Below are 14,038 nucleotides of genomic sequence, written 5' to 3' on the forward strand. Positions count from 1 at the left end.
TAAGGTTGTCATGACTTCGGTCGAAGTCGATGCCTCTCCTTGTTCGGGCGGTGTTCGGTGGTCGACGTCACCGGCCTTCTAGCCATCGCCGATCCATTTTTCATTTGTTTTGTCTCGTTTTTCCACACACCTGGTTCTCATTGTCCCTCATTATGTGTTGTGTATTTAACCCTCTGTTTCCCCCATGTCTTTGTGTGGTATTGTTTATCTGTTTTGATGTATGCTCACGTTAGTATGGATGCGCTGGGTTATATATACCTGTTTTGTATTTCGTGTTCATTGTGCCGTGTGCTTTTGGTTCGCCTGAATAAAAGGCTCTGTGTGCTACCAAATACCTGCTCTCCTGCGCCTGACTCCCTTGCAGCCACTTACGCATACCTGACAAAGGTACGTGGGGCATGTGATGTCAACACGTACCTACAGTATGAAGCTCCACCGCACACAAATGCCTGCTAAATAAAATGTTCAACTATAAAAATGATGTTTCTTTGTAGGATCCTGTCCTGACTTTTAAGAATGGCTGAATTGCTTCGCCTTGCTTTTCTGGTTGGCTGGATGCAAGTTTCACCATCCAATTATTTCAGATCTACAGGAGTGCAAGATTCACCAGGGCACGGTCCGTGGCGATACATTGGCACATGACAATAATTAGAATATGGCAAATATTCTAGCATTCTATATATATTAATGTGCAATTTGCCTAAATGGGTAATGGAAACACTTGAACCAATTAATTTATATTAGACACTGTAAGTTTTGAGAACAAGTAGATTTTTTGTTGTTGTATGCCATCACGTCCAGATGTTTTTATCGACGCAAGATTGTTAAATGGAAACGCACTGTAGCAGGCAATTTTCAAATCTATTTTCTACGAGAACAAAAAACTAAAACAAAACAAAAAAAATCACCGGGCAAGTTAATGGAAACATGACATAACAAGCAAAAAACTGGTGATGTACAACCACATTTCGAAATTGCACCTTGTTTACTCTAGTATTCTAACTCTCAAATCCACAGTCACAATAGACCACCAATCATTACAACGCCACTGCTTATCTCACAATGATTATTATACAGTAAACTACATCACCAGTCAGCCTGTTTCATTCAACTGAAATCATTCAAGACTAATTCACAGCCAAGAGTTGAATAACAAACTGTGAGCAATATGTTTTAACATGAGCTACATACATACTATTACCTCAGGAGACAAAAAAGTAAAAAAAGGGGGCCTTTGCACAGACCTTATCAATGCCCCTATCAGATTTTCTTTACGATTTGTCCCCAGGACTGTATGTCAAAAAGCTTGCCTTAATGCTGCATGACACTTCTGTCACACCTCAACAGAGTCAAGTTTCAAACCGTACATCATGTCATATCTACAGTAAGAGACTAAAGCCAGCCATACAGCAAGCATCAATAATAGCCCATGTGTGTGTTGACGCAGTTGTTGACTGGGTAGAGCGGAAGTAGTAGAGGCCTGGTACCTGGCATGTGTTATTGCAGCCACCCATTCGTCGCAGTCCTTTACATCCTCTGTACGCAACTCCAGGGCTTTCTGGTTTTCATGGGTGAAATTTACGGTGAAGTAGTACTAAAACACACCAAAACAAAGCACAGGTTTAATTAGCTCGTAAACAGATTACTAGATTGCATGGGTAAGGAGGCCTTTGTATTCTTTATTTTTAAATACATTGTATGAGAAAAAAGTATTTGTATTATTCCATAGGAATCTAGATGAGATAACACGTTATAACCGCAAAATGCAATGAAAAGGTCAGACAATGCATAGTATAGGCGCTACACCACAAAAACAATTACACTAAATGTATATTTTACCAGAAAAACATGAAGACTATTAAAAATCTGTGTGCTGCAGACACACATCATTGGAACCATGAACCCTCTCACAATCTAAGCTTGTATCTATCCTTTCTCACTGTTGACATTAGGGGAGTAAACAGCACAGAGGGGGGTGGGAAAGGGAAACCCACATCCTCACCCACCAGCTCAATCGATGGGGCTTTTAGTAGGAAGCCTCCCCCTGACTGCCTGGCTGCCTGGGATGGCTCTGGTTCCCAGGAGGAAAAGCCATAAGACATGTAAGCTGGAAGCATTGCCAATTACATAACTGTGTGCTACCTGTTACCTAGCAACTCCACTCTGTGCGAATGGATAGGCTCTTAGCGCTTCTTGTCTCACTCCATTTTAACTAAGCAGGTCTTCTCTGCGCTGAATTCCCCAGCATCACTAGGTCTGTGTACAAACTATCACAGTCACGATCATAGACCATCCACTATCCATCACAATCACCTCATAGATGTCATAGGTCATAGACCATCCACCATCCATCACAATCACAATCATAGACCATCCACATTCGCTGATGGAATAAAAGTTCATTTCAGACCATGCCAGACTACTGTTTTGTGCATATAGTCAATTTCTACACATTTGTTGTACATTTAACACTCCCTTAACATATGATGAATAATCCTTATTCAAAGAAGAATATAATTGCACTTACAATTTTCTTGTAAAACAATATGTTCTGACCACACCAAAACACACAACAAAATAGCTAGATGGAAAAAAGACCAGTGCTGCTTGGGAAAAGAACGCCTACATTATCACATCTCACACATTGGAATCACGCTCAAGGTTAAAAACGTGACTCCTTGTGTGTACTTTGGCAGCAACCATGTTGAGTGAAAGCCAAGCCTTATCTTTGGCCTGCAGATGTCCAACAGGTGCCCATCAACCTGCACCTCATCACTATTCATGGCTGAATGCTTTTCCATCTTCACATTCATTAGGTATTCATCCTCCCTTCAAAGAGAATCTATTTGTGTCAGGGATGCATGCTTGTTGTTGTTGTAGTTTTCCTTCATCCTCTCTTTAAGAGCAGGGAGAGTGGCTTGTTTAACACATAGCCTGCTTTGCGCTTTATGTTTATGGCTGAGTCATACCACTCACACACTTTCAATGGTTTCTTAGCATATACAATCAAAGCTGCAAACCTGATGATCTGAACTGAACAATTGTTTGTTTTGGAGATGTAAGTAATGAATAACATTTTTCTCATGCAGCTGGAAAATCAATGTTGTGATAATGGAATGTTGTGCCTGCTGGTTGAAAATTGTGGATGACCTATGCTCCCCAAGGAAGGAATAAACAGGTTTAAGTCACCAGTAAGTGAGTCAATGTTGTGATACAGCCTAAACCAACATCTGCTACATGCCTGTAGCTGCAACCCATTCCCCTAACAGAATAACAAAAAAGCCAGAGCAGAGGCCTTTGTAATAAAACAATATCCCACCTGTCCACAAGAGCAACCAGGCATGCAGCGTCAATCATTTTCCTCCCATCTATGCTTCGTGTGAATTAGCATAGCATTAGCAAGTCACATATTATCCTGCCATATAATTATGCACAATGTTGGAGAACTGAAGTGGTAAAATATACTGTATAGAGGAAATCTACTACATATTTTTGCTCATAGCAATAAAAAGTCCCAATATTCTGTCTGGCTTTGAGTGTCATCCACTCATTCAGCTACCTCAAAGTGGGGTGAGAAAGAACAGAACAGAAATACATCAGCCATCACTGGCTGCGGAATGATAGAAAATATTGCTGTTCTCCAAAGAGGAGTGACTGTGTTTTTCTATAAATGGGCCCTGACCCCTACGAGATACTGCAAGGAACAAATTTAGCACAGATAGCGATTGGTTGTATTAATAGGGGAAGGGAGTCGCGACGACACACTCTCTGCAGTCCCCGAACCCTTCCACACATCATTATTTTAGATGCAAATAAGGTTGCCATAGGAACCTTGGGCTCAAATACATTAGCATTCTTTATATAACGGCTTTTGGAGATACATAAATGTGGGAATAAATGCTCGATCCAGAACTGTAGTGACAGTTAAAAGGTCATTTAAACACCTGATTTCGATGCAATATGAGAAAGGCAAGACGTCCTGGGGCATTAATGCTCGCTTTAGAAAGCACTGGCACCTCTGTCTTTCTGCGTTCTCATCAATATGGTGGCCACTAAAGCTGTCAAACTTCACAACGACCTGCATCATTGCAGTTCACTTCAGTAAAATTTCATGTAAATCTGCCAATGTGTGAGGGCAGAAATGGGAGTGATATAAATATGATACAGTTTGTATGAATAGTATAGATAATGTTCATTACAAACCGGCATAACATGACTATTGAAGATTATCATTCAATGTCTACTTCTCTAAATCCTAGGGTTGTCACAGATTTAGGCTGTTGATTGTCTCTGTGCCATCCTATATCCTATCATTCAGGATAAACTTGCTGGTGTGCAAACAAGTTGAATGGTCTCTGGTTATACATACTCATAAGACATAAAAATACAGCTCATTCTTCTACAGATGCCATATCTTTAATTTGAGCCAGTTTGCTACAGCAGGAAAATAATCCCACAGCAACAGGAAATGTGAATTATTATGTGGATTCATTGACATTTTTTGTAGAGGCTGATACATTTTTCGTTAGGGCAAATCAATTCTGACATTTTAAAGTGGAAATTACAAAAGAAGCCTTTTAAACATCGAATACACTACAAGTTTAAGATCATTCTCAGCGACAAAAGAGTGATCTAATTCAGATTAGGCATCTGTATATTCAATAATTACATATCATTTATAATGTATTGCTCATATTTGACCAAATGAACACGGACTGACCAATGAACACTCACTCACATGTACTATATGTGACAGTGTGGTGGTGTTTTTGTTTTCTAATAAATAACTGCTATAAGCAGTAATGTATGTTGGCTTGGAGATGGTAGTAGGATGCAATTGGGTGTGACAAATACAATCTGAACTATGTAACACAGATTAAGTTGTGAACAGAGCTTGTTGACTCTGGCAGCTATGAAGCGAGACAGGTGGGAATGGATCATTCCTTCAAATACAGACTCCACAGACACTATCAACACAACATCAAAATCTCTGTTTTAGATAGCCATCAGATAATCACGATGAACAGGATGGATCAAAACAAGGAAATTCCTGACAAATTCCTCTGTAACAATTTGCACGTTTGTGATATGAGGAGTTCTCATTCTCTTTTGAGGGGACTGGGAGAGCAAAATATTAGCCACTATGCCACATACTGCTTTGTCAGCACAGGGACAGCTGTTCACAGGAAAGGCCTGGACTCACTTTGGACTGCAGCCCTATAGAGTCATGGATAGGGACTGCAGACTGAACAAAACAGACACAAACAGAACCACTCACAGATATAGCCTCAATCCAATGATCCTACACACAAAATATTCCACAATCATTACATCTTCTTTCATGTGCACAATACTTCTAAATATCCTATATCGGTAATAGAGAACACCAGGATTACAGCACCATTTTGCATTCTATTTTTCATTACTGTTTTTCTGTAAGAAATGTGAAACAAGTTGAGCCATATAAGAAAATGAAGGATATCAGTTAACCATCTTATTTGAAGTAAGAACGTAGTATCTTATGGTGTCTACTTCTACAGTTTTACTCCAGTATTATAAATCATATTCTTCCACATCAATGGGTATGTTTCATTAGTTGAAAGTACTGGAAATATTACAGACCCTGGCCTACTGTATATTATTAACAGGCTTACAGTGAGTAGCCAATCATGACAAATGATTACGTTTTATTTTTTTCTTCCAGATCTGAACAGCCTCATCCTACCATTCACTGATCCCAATGTGAAGGAATAACTCCACCCATTTCTTTGAGAGCAAAATGCAATGTACCAAAACATAAAAACACTAGTGATGATGACCCCAATGCTCGCTTGAAATAGGCCTACGGTCTTGTTATTAAACACTATTTGCTGCAGACGCAGTTGCCAAGGTAGGATGCTATTAATATCAGTGCGAGTCTGGGAGAGTTAAATCAATACGTCAAACAGTGGTATTACGTCCATGTTCCACAAGATGGCGACTCTGAGATGCTATACCTTTTTTCTTTAGCGCAATTTTCCTGACAAAAAAAAACAGTATCACCAAACTTGACTGTATATCAGTGAGATAACATTACGTTGGTTGCACAATAATATGTCCAGATCAACCACATTTAAAAACACATAGGCCTTTAGACTATGTAGGCAATTTAGATAAAGGGATTTATACATTTCTATAAATCCATAATTTCCAATTAGTTGCTATTGTATTGTTGTCTCAAATAAGCAAACCCGATGAAGGCACAATGCAGCAAAATCGCGAGGTAGCTCCGTATTCAATTTGGTGTTGATAATGGAATCATTAATCCGATGCACAGATTACATAACACACGCACACTGAGCAAACGGCTCTGAATTTAATCTGATATAGGCCTACGGTAGGTTATAATTCCGCTGGATTGGAATGTTAATAATTGCTGTGGATAAAGAGGAATAGGAAAAAAACATAAATCATGGCAATACTTCAAGTAGGCTAGACTACTCTTCAAAAAAAGATCCGTTACATGCACTGATAACATTGAACCGTCTGATTCACATGATCACCTGTTTTCAACCTCACAATGAGGATATCTGTACATCGGTAATTGGTGCATCACTCATGTTTATTCAATCAACCTGTAAATTAGTTACAGTCGTTTCCCCCCCAAAAGACAAATGAAACAATGTTATGAACTTAAATGTGTGTTATTCCTACCTGCTTTTCTAAACACTCCTTGGATGATTGTGAGGGTTTCGGTGACGGCGCTCTGTCACACACACATCCCTCCAACAGGTATAATCCCGCGGGTCGAGAGCTGGACTCGCTCTCAAAATAAAACAGCATATTTTGTAATAAAGCGAACCACTTTGTGTGCCATTTAGTGTTGTCTGAGCTCTTTTTGCTCAAGCAACCTCGCCTCGTACCATCCTTCTTTGCCAAAAGACCCAGGTAGGTGACATGCCCATCATTAAATCGTATTCCTTTCTGCATTTTGATAAAGAGACTCTGGTTGAAAAAAGCTACTTGATCCTTACATCTTCTTAAACTCGGTCCCCAGACAGACGTGGACTTTGTGATTGCGGACAAGCAGTCCGCTCTACCCCCTGCATTTACCGTGTTGGCATGAAGGAAAAAAGAGAGAAACAAAACGAAGAACACGGATGTATCATCCTAAATTCGTTGACGAGCTTGTTAGGGCTTCGATTATCACATTCCTCCACAAAAAGAAAAAATAAACAGACCGACTGTCAATTTAAACCGAGACTGGCAAAGGAAGAGAATTACAGTGTGCGCGACGTGGTTTGTCGTATTCTCACGTGAAATCTCCAGAAACCAGTGAGCTCCGTGCTGAGCGAGGCAGGCAGGGAAGTCACGTGACGGGTCCTTGGGAAAGCACATTTCAGAACCTTGGACAACGAATTAAAAACAAGTAAAGTGAAGACATTGCATGAGCTGGGTTTTTTTCATGCTTATTTCTCAGGTGTTTCGAATTAAACATTACACTTGATTACTCTCATTAAACAAAAATGGAAGTTGTCTTATTGGCGAATTGCTACTTATTTTTTTATTTCATGAGGTGGAATGGTAACTCCTTGTCACTCAGAGAATGAAAAGCATCCATTTCAAAAGGGGGCAGTAATATAGTGAAAGCTCATTACAGACTATAGTACATTGAACAAGTGGCTTTATAAGGGTCCTAAATACATGTGATTCACAGAATACCATAGACCTTTCAAATGTTTCAATAAAATCATCTCAGACCAGTTTCCACTCTTGAACACTCAACTGTAAAGCTCAGTATTATTCACTGACACATCAATAACGAGTTTTCCTTGCCAATACATTCATGTAATATATTTGGTTAATGATTATATCGATTGGACATAACATCTTGAATTGCTTTAGCCCATGTTTGGCAACCTATTCAAGTGGACCCACCTGAGCAATTGTCAGTGCCTTCTGTTTCCTTGCAATAAAACATGGTGCTTTGTTGCTGTCAGTACTATTGCACTCTCAGCCTACCTAACAAAGATTTGGCTGCAGTAAATTAGGGTCCAGTGACAGAAAGCAGATGGTTGGAGAACGCTGTCCCATATTGCTCCTCGATCTGGGATGAAGAGTGAGATGTTTTCAGAGCGGCCATCATCACAGGACAGTAAGCAGCAGTATTTTTCAAATAACATCCAACTGTGTTTCCTCAATTGTTTCAACAAATGTATATTTCAAAATTGTATATTTAGAATATTGAATGTAAATGGAACTGGCTTTAGCCTACTTTACAGGATGTTAGCATAGGAAATACTTTGACATTTTGTTTGTTGAAGATCAAAGTGCTTATTCTAGCAGAAAAAAATGAAATCCATTCTCTTCACTTCACACATGATGCAAAGAGCTGGAGGCCATAGCTGTCTTATCCGCTGAGACCGTGGCCTCCCTCAGATTCTCTATTATATTAAGCTTATGCTAATGGTCACTCATCCATCATTCCCTAACATGGCTCTCCTCAGCCAGCCAGCCAGGTCCACACATACCAGAGTGGCAGGGACAACTCATAACTCATTTCAGCCCATCTGAGGGCTGTCTGGTCTGCCCTTGCTGTGCTATACACATTCCTGCTTCATCATCTCTCTCTCTCTCTCTCTCTCTCTCTCTCTCTCTCTCTCTCTCTCTCTCTCTCTTTCTCTCTCTCTCTCTCTCTCTCTCTCTCTGCCATCCAATAACCACCACTTTCTTATTGCAATCATACTGGCTGTTTACATCCATGTCACACACGAGGAGGTACATTAAGATCTCCTTAACCCATACAGTAATTGATTCACAGCAATCTGTCTTTATTGATCTTTGGTAGCTCTCTTCTCTTGTATTATATTTCTCTCATTAGTTGCTCTGATTAGTCCCAGGGCAGCAGATTATCTACAGCCATTCCATAAGAGGCTTGATGACAACATTTTCAGACACAATAAAATCGACAGCACCTCATAAAATACAATATGTTGCTGAATAATGCTATCATTCAAAGCCAGCACAAGATGCAAAGAGCAACATCAGGATGACTCTGTTCAATTAATGGATATCTTTAGCTATTCGAATCCCTTACTGGGGGACTTAACCTTCATAGAGTTGATTAAAAGCCACTAGGATTTTGGAAGGTGATTCGTGAGACATCCATTGGCATTACTCAAATAAATTGACTAAAATGTCGGACTTTAACAGTTCATTTAAGGTGTTGGAAATCAACACTAGTGAAATACTGTAATAGAATGAGTTAGCAGGGTTGATGAAGTATTTCGGGAAGTCTCTCAAATGTTTCAAACCAGTGAACAGGAGATCATTTCACCCTCCCTCTCCATTCCAGAACATGTAGGTGTTGGATTTGAGTTTTAAAGGTCATTGCACACTGGATCTAATTCAGCCTGTTTTCATAAAACGCAGCCTCCCATAAAAAAGGAGGCACAAAAAAAACTGTCCAGTATCAGATTAATAGATTGACCTGACAATAAATGTGTACACTACTCTGTTTACAACAATACATAATGGTATTCCATAGTTTTCATTAATATCATATGAGGAACCCATTATCTGAACTTGTTGGAGCTCATGGTATAATGTCCTGTGGCTTGTGCTATAAGTGTTCTGTGTCACAGTGGTTATATATCTGAGCTATAAAACATCTTCTAGGACACAGGCAATATGCCTCTCTGACCACCCAATTTGTTTAAAAGGCCTAGCCTTTAATCTGGTGCTGTCAGTCCTCTGGCTACTTCTCTCTCACAGGACATTTATTTATGATTTCATCCCTGTGGTTATCTGCTCTCTCTCAGATGCATTCTATCATAAATCCCTCTTCTTTCTAAGGCAGCTATTTAATCAGACCTTTTTTTCCTCTATTCTGTCAATTAGCTAGCTATTCATGGGGATTGATATTAATCCAAAGTCAAATTCATCTAATGGTTATATAAACCGTACAATGTATATAGATTCGAAGAAATAAGAGCAGATGTCTCCTTTTGCCGTAAACTGAGCCAACGTTGGCTTAAAGCACCAATCAGCAACTCATCTTTACGGCCTATTTTGAATACATTTGCTTAAACGCACATGTGAGAGGCTGATAACACTGGGTGTATTGTTTGTTTGCTCTCCTGGAGCCAAGCTCAGGGCCAGGTGAAACCATCAAACAACTGGGTTGTTGTGCTCAGTGGGTAGACTCTGGCTCCGCCAAACAAACACAGCACAGTGAATCCTTGATCTTTGAGCATGGAACCCTCAACACATGCATCATGTGTATGTTTAGAGATGCCTCTATGCTGCTCTCTTCAACAGATTCATAGAGCAGATAAAAGCCACTATATGTTTGGGGCGATCTGAATCAGCATTCCTCTGGTAGCTAACGTAATGTTCTGCTGGAGCTCCAATCGGGCTGACTACACTGTTGCGCTCAGGCAGAAGAATGGCTCTGCAACTCTGCCGGAGACCCCTCTCCCCCACACACCAACACACGGTCTATATCCTACCCCCAGATGCACACTTCCTACAAAGGGGAGATGGCACTTGCTTGTCTGTCGATACAATAAACGGATGATCAGCTAGTTATCCATGCCTCTTCAAAGTCTGTTTTAACACTCAATTCATTCTGAATGATAAGTGCACATATTGATTTAAAGGCAACAATATTATAGTCACGGTCAAACACAGTTCTAATATTTTTGTGAAATATATTTTCTAATGATTTCCACAAGCGTTAAAGTAGTAATGAAGAAGGCATGACCAATGTGATTCTGATATTTCCCACCCTGAGATCCCTACAGTACCCTCCTCTCAGTGCTGTGGTCCAGACATGCCTACTCCTAATTACATGATCCAGCAGGTTTCTAATTCGCCATACTCCTCTCCAACAAAATTCACTAATTACTCCTTCCTTTTTTAGAAACAGCCTGCTTGGTTTGATCATGCCCCTCCTCATGCTCATTGTCTTCTTGATCTTATGCATACTCAGGATGGCTGGGGTGGGGGCAGTCCCAAGCTGTCTTTTTGAAACTGAGTAAGCAAAATATTCAAATTAACATCACTGAAACATGATTTTCCTCTGAAGAATCTGGAAGAGAGAGTGGAAGGTATAGAGCTTGGTTGACCCTATCAGTCATAGATAGCTTTTACTAGTTTGCATCTCAAACCATTCTGACTCTACAGATGTTTTTTTCGGGATCTGCCCTTGCCTTACAAACACCGCTCTAGCTCCAGTTAATCACACAGACGAATGGTTGGTACGTACCAACGCATGCAGAAGTCTTTAGCTCAAGCACATTATGTTTAGAAGGAGTTAGAAGTCCATATCGCACCAGTGTCACGATTGGACTCATTGAGTTAAAATGCAGAGGACGAAGGGATATGTTGGAAGCTGCATTGCAGTGATAATGTGGCATCCTAATCTGTCTGAATTCTGCCTTTTGTCTAAGAGCTTACACTGGTAGTCCAACGATGCCAGCACATCGGCAAATTATTTTCTGGTGGCTAGCTAGTACAGTTTGACCAATGTAAAGTAACAATCCACACAGTTGTCATTGGAGATTATATTTGACAGGTGATGACTGACCAATAAGCCGTAACCAAACAACCCTCACAGCTTTAAAAAAAAAAAAAAAAAAACTTGGATCATGCTATAGGTGTTATCATATAGCTTTGGTATTGGGTGCTGTTCTGCAGGCTAAAAAAGGAGGAATGGTTGGGTTGTGGTAAAGGAAAGTAAGAGATGGAATTTAGAATCTTGAATGAATGAAGCCTGGTTGTTCTTGCTGATGGCCAAACAGAGTGGCAGGCAGGTCTTTCTCCAACAGCTGCTCCCTCTCAACTGAAGCTGATTCTCTTCTGTCAGGACCCATTAGCTGGTCTGCCAGTCAGAGGTGATGGTGATGGGTGGGGGAATGTGGGGACCCAGGAAATGCTTGTCTGATTTTGTCTTTACTTTTGCCTGTTACTGTGCCATTGACAATGGTTTCATAATGATAATGATTATGATTTCATAATACATTTCTGTTACCACTAGTTTTACTGTTACCACTAGTTACTGTACATCTACTGTCGTACAGTATTTCTTGAAGGCACTAAGTCTTGGTCACATGTAGAAAGTACGTTTTTGAACAACGTGGAGGTGTCATGTCTGCCTGGGTGAGCCCTCTCCAACCAGAAATACCTCTGCCTTAGTTCCACTTCAATCCCACATCAGCCCAACCACTGGCACTTACTGTCCCTATATCTCACAGTGGCAGAGACAGGCAGAGTCACCAGGTGGTTCAATTCACCTAATACATCATATATAACCATGAATTCAGTATCATAAACAAACACTTCATCAGTTCAAACTCCAAAGGAATCCATGATGTTTAGGGTACAATATACACTGAGGGTACAAAACATTAAGAACACCTTCCTTAGAACAGACTTACAAGTTCAGTGGCACAGTTTAGTATAATAATCCAAAGGAAAATAGTCCACAGAGAAAACCCCCAAAATATACACTGAGTATACCAAACATAAGGAACACCCACAAGGAGGCGGGCCCATGTTGACTCCAGTGCTTCCCACAGTTGTGTCAAGTTGGCTGGCTGTCCTTTGGGTGTTGGACCGTTCTTGATACACACAGGAAGCTGTTGATCTTGAAAAACCCAGTATCGTTGATGTTCTTGACACAAACCAGTGCACTTGGCAACTACTACCATACCCTGTTCAAAGGCACCTAAATCTTCCTTCTTGCCCATTCACCCTCTGAATGGCACACATACACAATTGTCTCAAGGATTAAAAATCCTCCTTAAACCTGTCTCCTCTCATTGTCTCCTCTCCTACCCTACACTGATTGAAGTGGATTTAAGAAGATCTTAGCTTTGGATTCACCTGGTCAGTCTATGTCATGTAAAGAGCAGGTTCAAAAAGTTTTGTTCACTCAGTGTATGTCATCGTAATGTTCGGTACTTGTGTGTTTTTCTAACCACAAACACAGTTCTACACATGTTTTCCCCTCAAAAACCTCCCATATACAGTGATTCTACTCTGTGAGTGTGTGGAGATGAAACAATCAGAACGTGCTATTTCAGGAGCAGGACACGAGGTATAGAGGAAAGTGCCCAACAATGTACTTTACCTTCCTAGTGAACTGAGTGCAGAAAGGCAGCTAGAGCCATCTGTGGAGACTGCATGTCTGTGACTAGTGACCATGTCCATTTACTTTTGTTGTGTGGAGTGGTGAGTGGTGGTGTTGGTGGGCTGGGAGGTGGCAGAGCCCCAGCTCTTGGCCGTGGCCCAGGGCATTGTGCTGTGTGTTAGATACTGCCTGCAGGGTCGCCACCTGGCTAGTGCTTCCTCCAATCAGACAGTGTTGCACAGAGGGCCTCCACAGCGGGTCTGTAATTGAATTTCACACATGCCACACAGTCCACTTAACTGTTCAGTACTGCAAAAATCCTCCGTGAAAAATTCTCAGTAATTATTACAATGAATAAATACTTGCTGTATTGTAACTTTTTGATGTATCATGAAGTTATAATAGTATGTATTTCTGCTCAATATTTGTTCAGACATTTTGTATCATAGAATCATAAAAAAAAAACTATATCTGTACATCTGTGAATATGCTCACAAGAAGCTTTCAGTCTCTATTTTAAACGTATACCTCAAGTAGACAAAAGTAGTTTTACAAGAAATGCAGCATTAACAACTCCATCTAAGCTGTCAACGTCCTTCGATTCTCTATTTGTCTAATTTCTGTCATCACACAGCTAAAACAGTGTGTTATTAGGGATGGCATGTCACACAGTGGGGAAAAAAAATTAAAAGCAACATCCCAGACATGCAGTACAGTGTGTGGTGCAAGCTTCTAGGGAAACATGCTTATTTTTTGGAATGACTGTCATCGCCTCTCTTGGCTAATGTCTTATTTTGTCTAAACAGTTCCATTTCAAGGGTTTGATATCCTGAACATTTCTCCTGTTGCATGTTCACCAAATTAAAAACAGAACACGTTCATTGGGCTGTAGTGTACAAGGAAACACCACAGTTATTTTGTACA

At 40.4% G+C, this 14,038-nt stretch overlaps 1 protein-coding gene across 1 annotated transcript in view; it reads right to left on the reverse strand.

Annotated features, from left to right (window-relative positions):
- The window catches only part of LOC115109427 (ras-specific guanine nucleotide-releasing factor 1-like), a 32,758-nt gene extending 25,470 nt beyond the window's left edge, over positions 1 to 7,288 (reverse strand). Inside the window, 2 exon segments of the mRNA XM_029634312.2 lie at positions 1,488 to 1,594; positions 6,694 to 7,288. Of these exon segments, the coding sequence (XP_029490172.2) occupies positions 1,488 to 1,594; positions 6,694 to 6,969 (383 nt within the window). The 5' untranslated portion in view covers positions 6,970 to 7,288.
- Positions 7,289 to 14,038: the final 6,750 nt, after the last annotated feature.

Source organism: Oncorhynchus nerka, linkage group LG25 (assembly GCF_034236695.1).
Source record: "Oncorhynchus nerka isolate Pitt River linkage group LG25, Oner_Uvic_2.0, whole genome shotgun sequence".
In the NCBI taxonomy this organism is placed as follows: Eukaryota; Metazoa; Chordata; class Actinopteri; order Salmoniformes; family Salmonidae; genus Oncorhynchus; species Oncorhynchus nerka.